The sequence below is a fragment of the Jaculus jaculus genome, chromosome 3 (genome assembly GCF_020740685.1).
Source record: "Jaculus jaculus isolate mJacJac1 chromosome 3, mJacJac1.mat.Y.cur, whole genome shotgun sequence".
In the NCBI taxonomy this organism is placed as follows: domain Eukaryota; kingdom Metazoa; phylum Chordata; class Mammalia; order Rodentia; family Dipodidae; genus Jaculus; species Jaculus jaculus.
This window is the reverse complement of record NC_059104.1, coordinates 91228346-91243280: the sequence shown is the minus strand read 5'-3', so window position 1 is coordinate 91243280 and position 14935 is coordinate 91228346. Positions and strand designations below refer to the sequence as shown.

At 42.9% G+C, this 14935-nt stretch overlaps 1 protein-coding gene across 1 annotated transcript in view; it reads left to right on the top strand.

The window, feature by feature from the left end:
* Window positions 1–14935, top strand: part of Jhy (junctional cadherin complex regulator) — a 60530-nt gene that overhangs the window by 14041 nt on the left and 31554 nt on the right. The window contains exon 3 of the mRNA XM_045145799.1: window positions 3965–4481. Coding sequence (XP_045001734.1) covers window positions 3965–4481 — 517 coding nt within the window. The remainder of the gene's footprint in view (window positions 1–3964; window positions 4482–14935) is intronic.

Below are 14935 nucleotides of genomic sequence, written 5' to 3'. Positions count from 1 at the left end.
CACCAGCTCACCTAAGGCAGCTGCTACAATAAGCCTGCTTCACAATTGCCCAGAGAAATACCTGCAGGATGCAAAGCAACTCACTGGGCTGGAGCCGTGTTCCAGAGCAGACTTCTAGGGTCTATATACACTAGCTGTATCACTAGTTAGTGCTTTAGCTTTCAGCGACTTACAAATGCCCTATAAGCTTCACCTGTTTCCTTATGTGTTGAGTGGGGATAACAATAGTCTACTGTGCTTCCCTCGAGACCATTCTAATGAAAAAACTACAAACATTACTTGGATGAGCTTGCAATGGTATGTGCTATCTCTCCACATCTCACCTCAACTGAGCAGTGGTGACCATTGTTGTCAACCTAAGAAGAACTTTCTGTTCTAAACATCCCCAAAAGACTTTATGGTCTATGTAGATAAGTACATCCAGAAATTCATTCTTTTAACTGCCCTGAATTATTACTACCATGTTCCCCCTATAAGTAAGCACTTAAATTAATCAAGCCCAAGCTCTTCCACAGAATTTACAAGGACCATCTATATCTGACCTTGAGCTCTGATCCTCAGCCTTCCCGCCAGAGGCCCTTTATTTGGTCATACAGCATTTGTTTCTGGGAAGCACCCTGTGACTCCCCCCCCCCCCACCTTTTCACATGGCTGTTCTCTCAGCCGGACATGCACTTCCTTAGCTTAGATATCAGGGATGCCACCACTTCCTGAAGGAAGCTCTCCTCCACCTCCTACAACAGGAGTGATGCTCTTCCTGAGTCCAGATGGCCCTGCAGTCCTCGTTAAAGCAGGCATCAGTCCACACTGTAAATTGTAAATCTCCTTTCTGTACTCAACTAAGCTGTGAGCTCAGTGCCACTCACCACTGTATCACCAGCAGCTTAACAAGGGCTCAAGAAATACTTGTCAAATCAATGAGTGAACTCCATGAATAAAAGACTGAATTAAATTCAATTTTTCCTTTCAGTAAAGTATGGATATGGGAATACTGTATATTTCCTCATTTTAAAAAATTCATTTTCTTTTTAAAAATATTTATTTGCAAGAACAGAGAAATGACAGACAGAGAGAATGGGTGCACCAGGACCACAAGCCACTGCAAATGAACTTCAGATGCATGTACCACTTTGTGCATCTGGCTTTATGTGGGTAGTGGGGAATTGAACCTGGGATGTTAAGCTTTGCAGGCAAGTGCCTTAACTGCTAAGTGATCTCTCCAGCCTGAAAAAAGTGTCATTTTCTTGAAGGTAGTAATTATCCACCTAAACAATGACAGTTGAACCTTGAGTTTTACTCAACACAAGACAATCTCTAAAATCATTCACTAGTTTGTTCCAATGCAAGAAGCATCTGCATGTCAGGGTTCTAATTAATGTGACTATTTTTAAACAGTAAACATCTAATGTTATATTTTTGTTGGTTACTTAAAAAAATTTTTTTGCTTATTTTTTATTTATTTATTTGAGAGCAACAGACACAGAGAGAAAGAGGCAGGGAGAGAGAATGGGCGTGCCAGGGCCTCTAGCCACTGCAAATGAACTCCAGACATGTGTGCCCTTGAGCATCTGGCTAATGTGGATCCTGGGGAATCGAGCCTCGAGCTGGGGTCCTTAGGCTTCACAGGCAAGCGCTTAACCTCTAAGCCACCTCTCCAGCCCTGTGTTGGTTACTTTTATAGATGCAGTTATTTATTCTAGGTATGTTTACTGGCTGCTGGGCCTATCTGATGAAGACAGAGATGAGGAAAGGAAGGCAAGCAGAGGTCCTTTATTTAGGTGCAGACATAAGATCATAGTGCAAAGTTAAAAACCACAAACAAGCCAGACATGGTAGCACACACCTTTAATCCCATCACTTGAGAGGCAGAGGTAGGAGGATTGCCAAGAGTTTGAGGCCACCATGATACTACATAGTGAGGTCAGCCTGGGCTAGAGTGAGACCATACTCCAAAAAAGAATGAGCCCTTTAAGATACACTGGTTCATGTTGATCTTTATTTAGTCTTGAGAAAGAAACACAGGTATAACATCCCTGTTTGCAGATTAGAGGAACTGTCTCAAAGAAATCATTTGCCAAAAGGACTATAACAGGGAGTTCCACACTCAGGACTTGAGCCCAGGTGTGCACAGACCACGTGCAGGTTGCACCCTGATGGACCATGCCATGTGCTCCTGACTCTTTGTTTTTTGGTTTTTTTTTTTTTTTTTTTTTTTGGTTTTTCGAGGTAGGGTCTCACTCTAGCCCAGGCTGACCTGGAATTCACTATGTAATGTCAGGGTGGCCTCGAACTCACAGCGATCCTCCTACCTCTGCCTCCCGAGTGCTGGGATTAAAGGCGTGCGCCACCACGCCCGGCTTGCTCCTGACTCTTAAGAGCCAGTCGGAGAACTGCACAAGTTCATAGGACGTACTCCCTCCAGGAGAGAGCTGCCCATGACGCCCTGGAGATAAGTCACCTTGCAATGCTTAGGGTGTGGGCAAATGAACTGCTCCCCATTCAGGGATTTTGTGAGAGAAAATCCCATCTTGGAAAAGAGTAGCCAATAGCAAAACATTTTCTGCCTTTATATGATAGCTGAAAAATTTGAAACAACAATTTAGCGAGGCATAGGAGTTTTGGCTTTTTCTACAGTTTTTGCTTTACATCAAATCAAAGAAATCTAGATCCACATTAAGAGAGTAAATTAGCATTAGGGGGACCATTAGTTTGTTTATCCAGCATAAAATTATGTCCTCTATAAGCGGGAGTATCAAACAGCATAAAAAGGGTGATTTACATTTTCTTTTTGATTAGAAGATTGCACCCACTGTACTCAAGGAAGGAAAATCTCTCCCATTTAGCTTTTGAAGATCAAAGAGGCCATTAAATATGCCATATTACCAGCTTTTTTATTTTTTAGTTAAGAATAAGGGATTCTTTACAAATTGAGATTGTCATGATGAGAAGGGAAGGCTTTATCTGGGGTCAAGTTCACTTCCCTCAGGCTTGACCTTTAATCCAAATAAGCCTGTTCTACAGCTTCAGGTGCACTGACCTGTCCTCTGAGATGCCCAACCCTGAAAACCAGGATTATGACCCTTCCATGAGCCACAGTCTGATTCTAGCCTTGGGGATCTTTCTGTAGCACATTTGATAAAGTCTATAGATAAAATCATGTGAAAAACAAAATTACTGAAAAGAAGGATGGGCCAGAGTTGATATTCAGTTGATAAATTCTGGCTTTCCTCTCATGATCTATAGCCCTCCTGGATATAAGTAGCAGATGTACACATTGCCAGCTCCAGCGTGGAGTGCAGCTTGCTCTCTAGCGGTGAAATGCTGGGTCCTTATTGGTGTGCATAAGGGATAGTGCTCATTGGACCAAAGAAATTAATGGTTTAATGTAGCTATCTCATTTTATTTGTTTTCTGGCATGTAGAATTAATTGGCTTCCACTTTTATTACATATTTCTTTTTTTTTTTCCTTTGTTTTTTCAAGGTAGGGTTTCACACTCTAGCTCAGGCTGACCTGGAATGCACTGTGTAGTCTCAGGATGGCCTTGAACTCACAGCAATCCTCAGCAATCCTCAAAGGTCTTAATTACCCAAGTTCATTGAAATATGTAAAAGAGCCGGGTGTGGTGGCACACACCTTTAATCCCAGAATTTAAGAGGCAAAGGTAGGAGGATTGCTGTGAGTTCGAGGCCATCCTGAGACTACATAGTGCATTCCAGGTCAGCCTGAGCTAGAGTATGAAACCCTACCTTGAAAAAAAATTTAAAAAAAGAAAGATCTTTGTGTCCTTGTATGTGGTGTAAGGCCTCTAACTTGAACCTAAGATGCATCTTCAACATAGGGATATTAAAGGGAAAATGAGAGGACAATGTTTGAGATTGATTTCAAATAAAATGGTCAAGTGAATATAATGGATGAATTTATTTTGATTAAGAATTTTTGCTATTTCTTTTCTGCTTTGGCCAGCCAGCAACAGATAGAAGACAAATACTCCAACCTCCGATATGACCCAAATTGGAAGACTAAGAGAGAGGAGGAGCTGTTGTTGGCAGGAACAGCCCTGCCAGGATCTGCAGACAGCTCTTCAGAAAACCTGCCTTTGGCTCCTCTCTACCCCTCCAAGGAGGCCTCAGTGGACCTCTCAGTGGAGAAAGACAAAGAGAAGACAAGTCCCCAGAGTGTGACTTCCTTACTTGGAAGTGAATTTGTGAGTCCCAATTATGAGCAGGGTGCCCGAGGCAATGAGTCCTTTTCAGGGCTAAGTGACAGTGACGAGGAGAAGTCTAGTGACCTCTCTCAGTACCTAAAGAGTTCAAGCTCCCATAACGAGGTTTTCCTGCCAGGATCACGTGGCCCTCGGAGAAGGAAATCCAAACAATATTTTGTGGAAAAAAACAAGGTGACTTTGGGATTACCTGCTCCTAAAACAGACTCTTATCTTCAACTTCACAATAAAAAAAGGGGAGAGACTCGCCTAGAACAGGTACGTAGCGGCTACTTGAACATCTCATGCAAAGCGCTGCACTGGAGTTTGTGTATCTCTTGTGGGATGATGTGCCATTCTAACACGTGCCCGTGTAAATCAAGTGCTTCCATGCAATATTCTGCGTGGCATCCCTTCTTGTAGAATGACCGGGAGTATTACTCGAGTTCTTAACAGCAAAATAAAGGTTATCAATGATTTATAGCAATAGAAATGCAACAGGTCAACTAAGTTCAATTCAGCTAACCTCACAATATCCCAATTCAAAGAATAATAGAGCTTCTTTAAAAATATACCTTATTTGAAGCCGGGCATGGTGGTGCACACCTTTAATTCCAGCACACAGGAGGCAGAGGCAGGAGGATCGCCATGTGTTCAAGGCCACCCTGAGACTACACAGTGACTTCCAGGTCAGCCTGGGCCAGAGTGAGACCCTACCTTGAAAAACAAAACAAAACAATGTGTGTGTGTGTGTGTGTATCTTATTTAGGCTGGAGAGACAGCTTAGCAATTAAGGGGCTTGCCTAAGGACCCAGGTTCAATTCTCCAGGTCCCATGTGAGTCAGATGCACATGGTGATGCATGCATCTAGAGTTGGTTTGCAGTGGTTAGAGGCCCTTGTGTGCCCATTTTCTCTCTCTCTCTAATAAATGAGAAAAAATAGTTAAAAATATTTATTTAAAAAAGAGAGGGCTAGAGGGATGGCTTAGTGGTTAAGGCATTTTTCTGCAAAGCCCAAGGAACCAGGCTTGATTCCCCAGGATTCACATTAGCCAGAAGCACAAGGAGTTAAAACATGTCTGGAGTTCATTTGCAGTGGCTGGAGGCCTTGGAGCACCCATTCTCTCTTCCTCCCTTTTTCTTGGTCCAATAAATAAATAAAAATAAAATATTTTTAAAAGAGAGACAACGAGGCAGATAGAGAGAACATGGGTACACCAGGGCCTATAGCCACTGCAAACAAACAGCAGATGCATGTGCTACCTTGTGCATCTGGCTTATGTGGGTACTGGGGCATCAAACCTTGGTCCTTAGGCTCACAGGCAATCACCTTAACCACTAAGTCATCTCTCTAGCACACTAAAGCCTTTTAAACCTGTGTGTTCCACCGGGCATGGTGGCACACACCTTTAATCCCAGCACTCGGGAGGCAAAGGCAGGAGGATCGCTGTGAATTCAAGGCCACCCTGAGACTACATAGTAAATTCCAGGTCAACCTGAGCTAGAGTGAGACCCTACCTTGAAATACCAAAAACAAATAAATAAAATAAAATAAAATAAACTCTGTGCAGCAATAGATGAAATACAGGTGAACATTTGGTTCCTGTGCTCACCACCTTTGTTTTCATGCTAGCATTAGTTCCCCACCTGCTACTGAATGCCTCTTTCACTGACATAACAGGATGTACTCATACCAAGAACCATGGCTCACAAACAGCAGCCATGGGCAGCTCAGATTCTGTGAACGTGTTGGCTGGTTGGAGGTGGGCAGAGCACAGCATGGAACACTTCTTTTAATTCCTTGAATGACTATTGCCCCATCAAAATCCCCACCAATAATCCCTGATTGTCCTGTGTAAATGGGATGATAGATTGGAACTTTCTCTTTCTCCATCTATATGCTTAGTGAAACAGTGCCTGCCCTCCCTTCATCACCTGTTCATTGTGAGGACCAGTTCTGTCTCAACTGATGGCCTCAAATTCTGTTGGGAGCTAGGTATTAAGATGCATGCCTATTATCTCAGCACTTGCAAAGCTGAGGCAAGAGGATGGCAGATTTCAGACCAACAGGACAATATAACTAGTTCCAGACCAGCCTAAGCTCCACAGTAAGACCTTGTCTCAAAATATAAAATGACTTCACACTCCTACACACCTTTCAGCAGTGTTAGAGCAAGTAGACTTAACTCTTATTCATGGACACAGATAGAGAGCCTATCAGCTCACCTCCTAGTAAATATGTCATGGATACAAGCAGAGAGTCTGGCTGGATCTGCATCCCACCATTCTTATTGAAAAATGGTTTTAAATTTGTCATGTACTCATGGAGTCAGTTTCAAACATAGCCAGGTGTGGTGGTGCACACCTTTAATCCAAGCACTCGGGAGGCAGAGGTAGGAGGATTGTTGTGAGTTCGAGGCCAGAGTGAGACTACCTAGAGAATTCCAGGGCAGCTTGAGCTAGAGCAAGACCCAACCTCAAAAAAACAAACAACCAACAAAAAAAAAGCATAGGTTATTATGGTAAATGTGAATGACCTTGGGCCTACTCCAGATCCCAGTAGGTATTATGCAAAGTATTTTAGCCTCTGAGCACTGTCTGATGGAGTAGGAAGATGAAGTGATGAGTATTTATAATTTTACTTGATTCAGAAACTCCCTTTATAATAGAAAATGAAGCAGAGCATGGTGGCGCACGCCTTTAATCCCAGCACTCGGGAGGCAGAGGTAGGAGGATCACTGTGAGTTTGAGGTCACCCTGAGGCTACCTAGTGAATTCCAGGTCAGCCTGAGCTAGATAGAGTGAGACCCTACCTCAAAAAAAACACAATAATAATAATAATGATGATAATAACAATAGTAAATGAATGTGTGACATCTCGGCTTTTGTAACTAATCATTAAAAAAGGAATGGGTGCAAGTGTATTTAGCTGAATTATCAAAACAAACATAGATAAATTCAAGCCATTTTTAACATGTTACCATTTTAAATATAAATGTACTTTTTGTTTCATAAAATTATGTGAATTATGAATTTCATTTGATCACTCATTTAAAAGTATAAGTTAATTAAGCAGGAAAGTGCTATGGAAATGTCAAAAACTAGTCATTTCTGTCTGTGTAGGACAATATTTTTCATTACTTTGTTTTGTTTTGAGACAAAGTCTTTTTGTTTGTTTGTTTGTTTTTCGAGGTAGGGTCTCCCTCTAGCCCAGGCTGACCTGGAATTCACTATGTATTCTCAGGGTGGCTTCCAACTCACAGTGATCCTTCTACCTCTGACTCCTGAGTGCTGGGATTAAAGGCGTGCGCCACCATGCCTGGCTTTTGAGACAAAGTCTTTATACGTTCCTGGGAAGCCTTGTACTTGTGATCCTCCTGCCTCAGCCTCTTCAGTGCTGGAATTACTCTCTACTTTTTCAATACTTTTAAAAGTGTTCCCACAAGAAATTGATCTTGAAGGAAAGGTAAATATTGAGCCCAAAAGAAAGAATTATACTTCTAGTAACAAAAGGGAAAAGAAAATGTGTTATAAATTTTTGTTGTTGTTGGGCATGGTGGCACCTGCCTTTGATCCCAGCACCGGTGAGGTAGAAGTAGCAGAACAACTGTGTGTTCGAGACTAGGCCTGGACTACAAAGTGAGTTCCAGGTCAGCCTGGGCTAGAGTGAGATGTCTCTGATCAACAACTCACTGAGAGATATCCCAGCCCTGTCACCACCTACTGCTTCTGGCCACATACACACACATACAGACACACGATGCATATCCGGGATATGCCAGTTACCCTGATCTGATCACTATGCAATGCATATGTGGAAGGTTACATATGTCGTGCATTGGAGGAAGTTAGAGTGGACAGAAGCACAGCTTCCCACTATATACCTTCGCATACCTCTCCTTTCTCACCATACTTATGTAGAAACTCAAAATAGAAAAAAGACTACTTGGAAAGAAGGAATTCCGTGGCATGGGACTAGGAGAGGGGGAAAAGGCAGGGGGTTGGGAGGGGATTATGATCATGGCATGTTGTCTGTGGAGGCTGTCAATAAAAGGTTAAAATCACGAACAGGGACCATTTACAATAGACATGTTTTAGTAACCCAAATACACCCTGTAATTGCAGGGAGTCACCCAACCCTCATTTTTTGTTGGCACATGATGGCCCAAAATGGAACCAGTGGTCTTAAAGGCAGATGTCCCACAGCTGTCTTGTTTTTCATAAAACTATTGATTACTCATGAACATAACTCACTAAATACTTGATACGATTTAAACACGTGAGGAGCCAGGAACTGATGTGAAAAGCGGCACACACTAGAGGGCACCTGAGCGTCATGGGCCGGCAGCAGCCCTGCTGGCGAGCACTCAGAGCTCACTGTCACGCATCGTTTGTATCACAGCCGCAAGGATTTGTCGGCAATTCACTAGCTCATGAGTCAAACTCATGACCTGCCATTAAAGGAACTTGTGTTTTGAAAGATGAACCACCTCTCCATCTTAATTCTAATGGACTTTGAAGATGAAGGGAACATTTAGCATGGGCTCAAAAGAGCTGCAAGTGCATTATGCATGTTATTTGGCTCTTTCCTTGTCATTTTGTTAGAAATTATAGCTATTTTACGAATGTAAATATAGGAAGGTCATTCAGTTGCCTATTGGCTGTAGTCTTCAAAACAACATAAAGCCATAAATAGAGTCCACTATCCAGGTCCACTGCCCACTCTGGGTCAACATGCCTTTGTGGTCATAGTGAGTCAACAGGCCAATTAGTCAAAAGAATAGTTAGTGAGAGCTCGCTATGTTCTATGTTTGGGAAATGACATTTTCACAAGAATGAATCTTTTATCTGTAATAGGTAGGAGCAGAGCACTCAGCTGTCAAGGAACTTACATTCCGTTTGTGTGACACAGACTAGAAACATGTAACAAAAGGACTTCTGGTACTCATCAGCATCGCAGAGACTGAGTGGACTTGGTTTAGGGAAGTGATGAGCAGCAATCTCATGAGGATGTGCAGCTAGGGGTTCGGGGGTGCTCTGTCTCCTTGTGAGCTCATTCCAGTTGGGACTTGAAGAGGTGGGAGAGAGAAACACATGCACGATCTGGGAAGAACACTGGTTTTCTCTTCCCTGGTAGCAGCTCCCTTGCATGGGGAGCAACACAATACAGAAGAAAAAAAATAAAACCAGAACAAGATACTGGTTGGGAAATGAGACATGAATGGATTAAATCCTGTTTCTTCAGCATAACACTTGCTAGATATTTGAAACTTCATCTTTCTCATATTACAAGCTCAACTTCTGCCAAAGTTCAAACATTTCAGGGAAACATATTTAAGCAGGTGCTGCATAGGTCTAAGAGACTTGATGAAAAAAATCCTTGTGCTGTTTACATACTGAGTATGTCCATAACTAATAAAAAAAAAAAAAAACTTCTCGCCAGGCGTGGTGGCACACGCCTTTAATCCCAACACTCGGGAGGCAGAGGTAGAAGGATCGCCGTGAGTTCAAGGCCACCCTGAGACTACATAGTGAATTCCAGGTCAGCCCGAACTAGTGTGAGACCCTACCTCAAAAAACCAAAAAGAAAAGACGAAAAAACAAACAAACAAACTTCTCCCTACCCCTAAGAAATAATAAGGTCATGTCGACACAGGCTACAGTAACTTTTTCGCAATGACTTTGCAAGTCTTCATAGCTAAGCTTTACCCAACTGTGAGCTCCTCAAGGTCAGTGGCCAGTTCACCTCTGCACCCCAAAGACTGGCATGCCAAAAGCAGCTGCTAAATATCTAATACCGATATCAGATTTTTAAATAGTTGCTCCTTGGTCCAACTTTTATGAAATAGGGAGAGAAGGAGAGAGAAGAGAGGGAGAAAGAGGTAGGGGGAGAAAAATAGTGAAACGGGGAATTTGAAGTCAAAAGTCCTGGTTTACGGGCTAGAAAAATGACTAAGCAGTTAAGTAAGGTGCTTGCCTGAAAAGCCAAAGGACCCAGGTTTAATTTCCCAGGACTCATGTAAGGCCAGATGCACCACAAGGTGAAACATGCATCTGGGGCTCATATGCAGCTGCTAGAGGCCCTGACATGCCCATTCTATGCCCCCCTCCCTCTTTCTTTATCTCGCTTCAATAAATAAATATAAAAGTATTTTATGGGCTGGAGAGATGGCTTAGAGGTTAAGGAACTTGCCTAAAAAGCCTAAGGATCTTGATTTGATTCCCTAGTATGCACATAAGCTAGATGCACAAGGTGGCCTATGTATCTGGAGTTCATTTGCAGTGGCTGGAGGTATATGCCCATCCACTCTCTCTGCGTCCCGCCTGCACACACATAAATAAAATTTTTTAAAAATTAAAAGAAAATTATTAAAACATCCTGATTTGGGCCCCTTATTCTATTTTCTTTTTAAAATTAAATTTATTTATTTGTGTGCATGTGAATATGTATGCCAAGGTGTCTTACTGCTTGAAAAGGACACCAAGGAATTTGCATCCAACTTTACATGGGTATTGGGGAATTAAACCCAGGGCAGCAGGTTTTTCAAGGAAGCACCTATCTCTCAGCTCCTCTTCTTTTTAGCTTAAAAAAAATTGAGTATGTCCATACAGATACACAATGTACCCTGTCATATTCTCCCACCACCCTCCTTACTCTGCCATCTCCCCTTCCCTGAGTCCCTCATCTTTCCAAATAGCCCCTCTTCTATTGACGTCATCATTTTCCCTTTTTTACCCTTCTCTGTCATCTGTGATGACACACTGATGGTCCGGGTATTGTGTAGGTCTTATTGCAAATAACAACTGCTGTGAGATCATGAGTGCACCAGCTTCTTTGTGTCTGGAAGACAACAGTCCAAACATTGCTCCCCAACCTCTGTGATCCCTGAGCCTTGGGAGGTGTGATAGAGATGTCTCAGTGCTGAGCACTCCACTGTCCCTTCTCAGCACACTGATGAGTTTTGAGTCTCCCCACTAGTCACTGCATCTGAAAAGAGAAGCTTCTCTAACTATAAAAGTGAAAGCAGTGCTAATATGTGGGTGTTGCAGTTATGTTCTCACTGTTGGACAAACACCTGACCAGAATCACCTTATGGGAGGAAAGGGTTTATTTCAGGCTCACAGAATCCAGGGGAAATACCATGAACAGTGAAAGCAGCTGGCCCACTTCCATAGATCCAAACAGAGAGACACCATCAACAGCCAGCAAACATGAATAGCCAGAGCTCCAGCTGCTCTACACACCTAGTAGGGCAAGAGTGTAAGATCCACCCCCAGTGACACACCTTTCCCCAGAAGGCAAGGTCTGCTGGAGACTCAAGTAGTGAGCTCAGTTTTACTAAAAAATAAAATGCCTGGGTCTATAGGGCTATCCTTTCAAACCACCATAGTAGGCATAAACATAAATATTTAGAGGGCAATTTGGTAGAGCCCCTTTACTTTCAGAGCCCATCATGGTTTGATTCAGGTGTCTTCATAAACTTGGGTGTTCTGGAGCTTAGGTTCCCCAGCTGATGGCAATTGGAAATTAAAGCCTCTTGGAGATGGTGTATTGTTGGGGGCAGGCTTATGGTTGTTATAGCCAGTTTCCTCTTGCCAGTGTTTGGCACACTTTCCTGTTGCTATTGTCCAAATTATGTTGGCCGGGAGTGATGTTCACCCTCTGCTCATGCCATCGTTTTCCCCCTGTCATCATGGAGCTTCCCCTCTAGTAAGCCAAAATAACCTTTTTCCCATAAGCTGTTCTTGGTTGGGTGATTTCTGCCAGCAATGCAAACCTGACTGCAACAGTAATGTTGGTATCAAGAAGTGGTGTCATTTGCTGCTAGACACCTGACTGAGTGGCTTTGACCTTTTGGAGCTGATTTTTAAGAGGAATGTGGAAAGATTTGAAACCTGGGCCTAAGAGATGCCTTGCAGTGCTATAAGTAGAGCTTGATGGAATATTCTGGTCATAATTGAAAGACCTTAATGCAGTAAGAACTATGGACTGTGAGTTTTGGCTTATGATGGTGAGAAAGAGCTTTGCCTGGAATGGGCTACAAGCAGCTGGTGAGAGGCTTGCTATTATGCTTGTGTCCTGACAATTTCTTCAGAGTTGCATTGCATAGAAATGAAATGGTGTGAGCAGAGGTATATGGTACAGAAAAAAATGAAATATTTGGGTGAAACTGCTACCCATTCAGCTGCAATTGAGAGATTACAACCATTGAGATTGGGCCATCTGACTTGCATTGGGACAACAGAAAAAATGAAGACTCTTGAAGGGGCCTGACTGCTCAAGGAGTGTCCTGTTCTTCAAAGTCTGCTTTATTCCCCCCTAAGATAACAAATTGGCACCCTACCTGGTATCATGGAGTATAAGAAATGCAGGAAAGAGAGGGTCATTGAATTTGCAGTGTGATCTTGTGTTTTGGAAATGGCCATGGGCAGTGTGAATCAGGTTTGCTGGATGCCTGCATAGAGACCTGATGGAGCCATGAGGATGGACCGTGGGTTGTAGTGAGGACCCAGTGGAGATGCTGGGACCATGAGATGGCTGCCAAGGAGAGCTGCTGAATGACCCCAGATCAAGATTTCCAGGACTGTGAGTAGCCTAGCTGGAGGGGAGGAATTGGAACTCCAGAGACTTGTTGCTGGTTAGAATTATCAGACTTGGAGACCTTTCACTGACTGGAGATGTTGGACTTGGAGCTACACAGTTTGATGTTTACCCTGGTTGTTGTAAATCTTGTATTGGTTGAATATTTCTTTGCTATGCCCAATGCCATCTTTTGAAGTGTGCTTATTCTGTGCCATTATGGGTTTTCAGGGGGATTTCTTTTGGTATTATGGCTCAGTTAAAAGATATTGGACTAGCCAGGCGTGGTGGCGCACACCTTTAATCCCAACACTAGGGAGGTAGAGGTAGGAGGATTGCCATGAGTTCGAGGCCAACCTGAGACTCCATACTGAATTCCAGGTTAACCTGGGCTAGAGTGAGGCCCTACCTCAAAAAAACAAAAACAAAAAAAAAAGCAGATATTGGACTTTGGGGATGTTTAAACACCATTAGGATTGAAAACAACTATGGGGACTTTTAAAGTTGGATTGAATGCATTGCATTTTACATTGTGGGTGGTTATCAGTTTATGGGGTCCAGCAGTAGAATGTGGTGGCTTGATTCAGGTGTCCCCCATAAACTTAGGTGTGCTGAGTGCTAGGTTCCCCAGCTGATAGCAATTGTAAATTAAAGCCTCCTGGAGGCAGTGTATTATTGTTGGGGGCGGGCTTATGGGTGTTATAGCCAGTTTCCTCATGCCAGTGTTTGGCACACTCTCCTGTTGCTATTGTCCACTTTATGTTGGCCAGAGGGTGATGTCCACCCTCTGCTCATGCCATCATTTTCCCCTGCATCATGGAACTTCCCTCAAGTCTGTAAGACAAAATAAACCCTTTTTCCCAAAAACTGTCCTTGGTCAGGTGATTGCTGTCAGAAATGTGAACCTGACTGCAACAGAGCCACTTACTATCTTTAACAAGTCACAAACTCTCACTAGGCTTTACTTTTCCACGTTAAAGTCGTATTAAGAATGATTGTTTGGGGCTGGAGAGATGGCTTAGCGGTTAAGCGCTTGCCTGTGAAGCCTAAGGACCCTGGTTCGAGGCTCGGTTCCCCAGGTCCCACGTTAGCCAGATGCACAAGGGGGCACACACGTCTGGAGTTTGTTTGCAGAGGCTGGAAGCCCTGACGCGTTCATTTGCTCTCTCTCCCTCTATTTGTCTTTCTCTCTGTGTCTGTCGCTCTCAAATTAAATAAATAATTTAAAAAAAGAATGATTGTTTGGGCTGGAGAGATGACTTAGTGGTTAAGCGCTTGCCTGTGAAGCCTAAGGACCCTGGTTCAAGGCTCGATTCCCCAGGACCCACGTTGGCCAGATGCCCAAGGGGGCACACGAGTCTGGAGTTTGTTTGCAGTGGCTGGAAGCTCTGGCGCGCCCATTCTCTCTCTCTCTCTCAGTCTCCCTCCCTCTCTCCCTCCTTCTTTCTGTCTGTTGATCTCAAATAAATAAATAAAAATAAACAACAAAAAAAATTAAGAATGATTGTTTTCAGGAGTTTCTGAAATCTGTTTTTTTTTGTTTCTTAAACCCAACCTGTATCCCTCCATAGAAAGGAGTTCCCCATGGTTTCAATTAAGACTCCTGAAGGCTTGAACCAAAACCTGGCCTGTGGTGCTTAGCTCAACCCTCATTCAGACCTAGAAAAGACCCCAGTCTGGGTCTCTAGGTGGGCTCTACCAGCTCCTGCCTTCTCACGAGCAGGAGCTCTTTATGCTTTCTCTTCTTTCCTTCTCTGAAGTGCACCAGGTTCTATCAAGAATTTAATAAACTCTCTCTAACCCTTAAAAAACCAACAAAAATGATTTCTACCTTTCAGGGTTATTGGTCTGATCAAATGGTATACTGTATCTGGAAGCTTTTTATGACTGTACAGTTCCATGTAAATTATATTTATCTTTGATCCAGTGCAAATGTCCAGTTTCCTACTAAGATGGCTATCTCAGTAAAATGTTGCTATTATTTTCCATCATTCTGAATCAAGTGAAATTTTGTGTCACTTACATGATTACACTGTCTTTACTTAAGTTTTAATCATCTCTTTGTTACTATATTTGTTTAGATGCATGGAACCCTTTTTTATAGGAATCTTCCAGTTTAGTGAGGTTTATTTTATTTCATTTTTATTTTTGA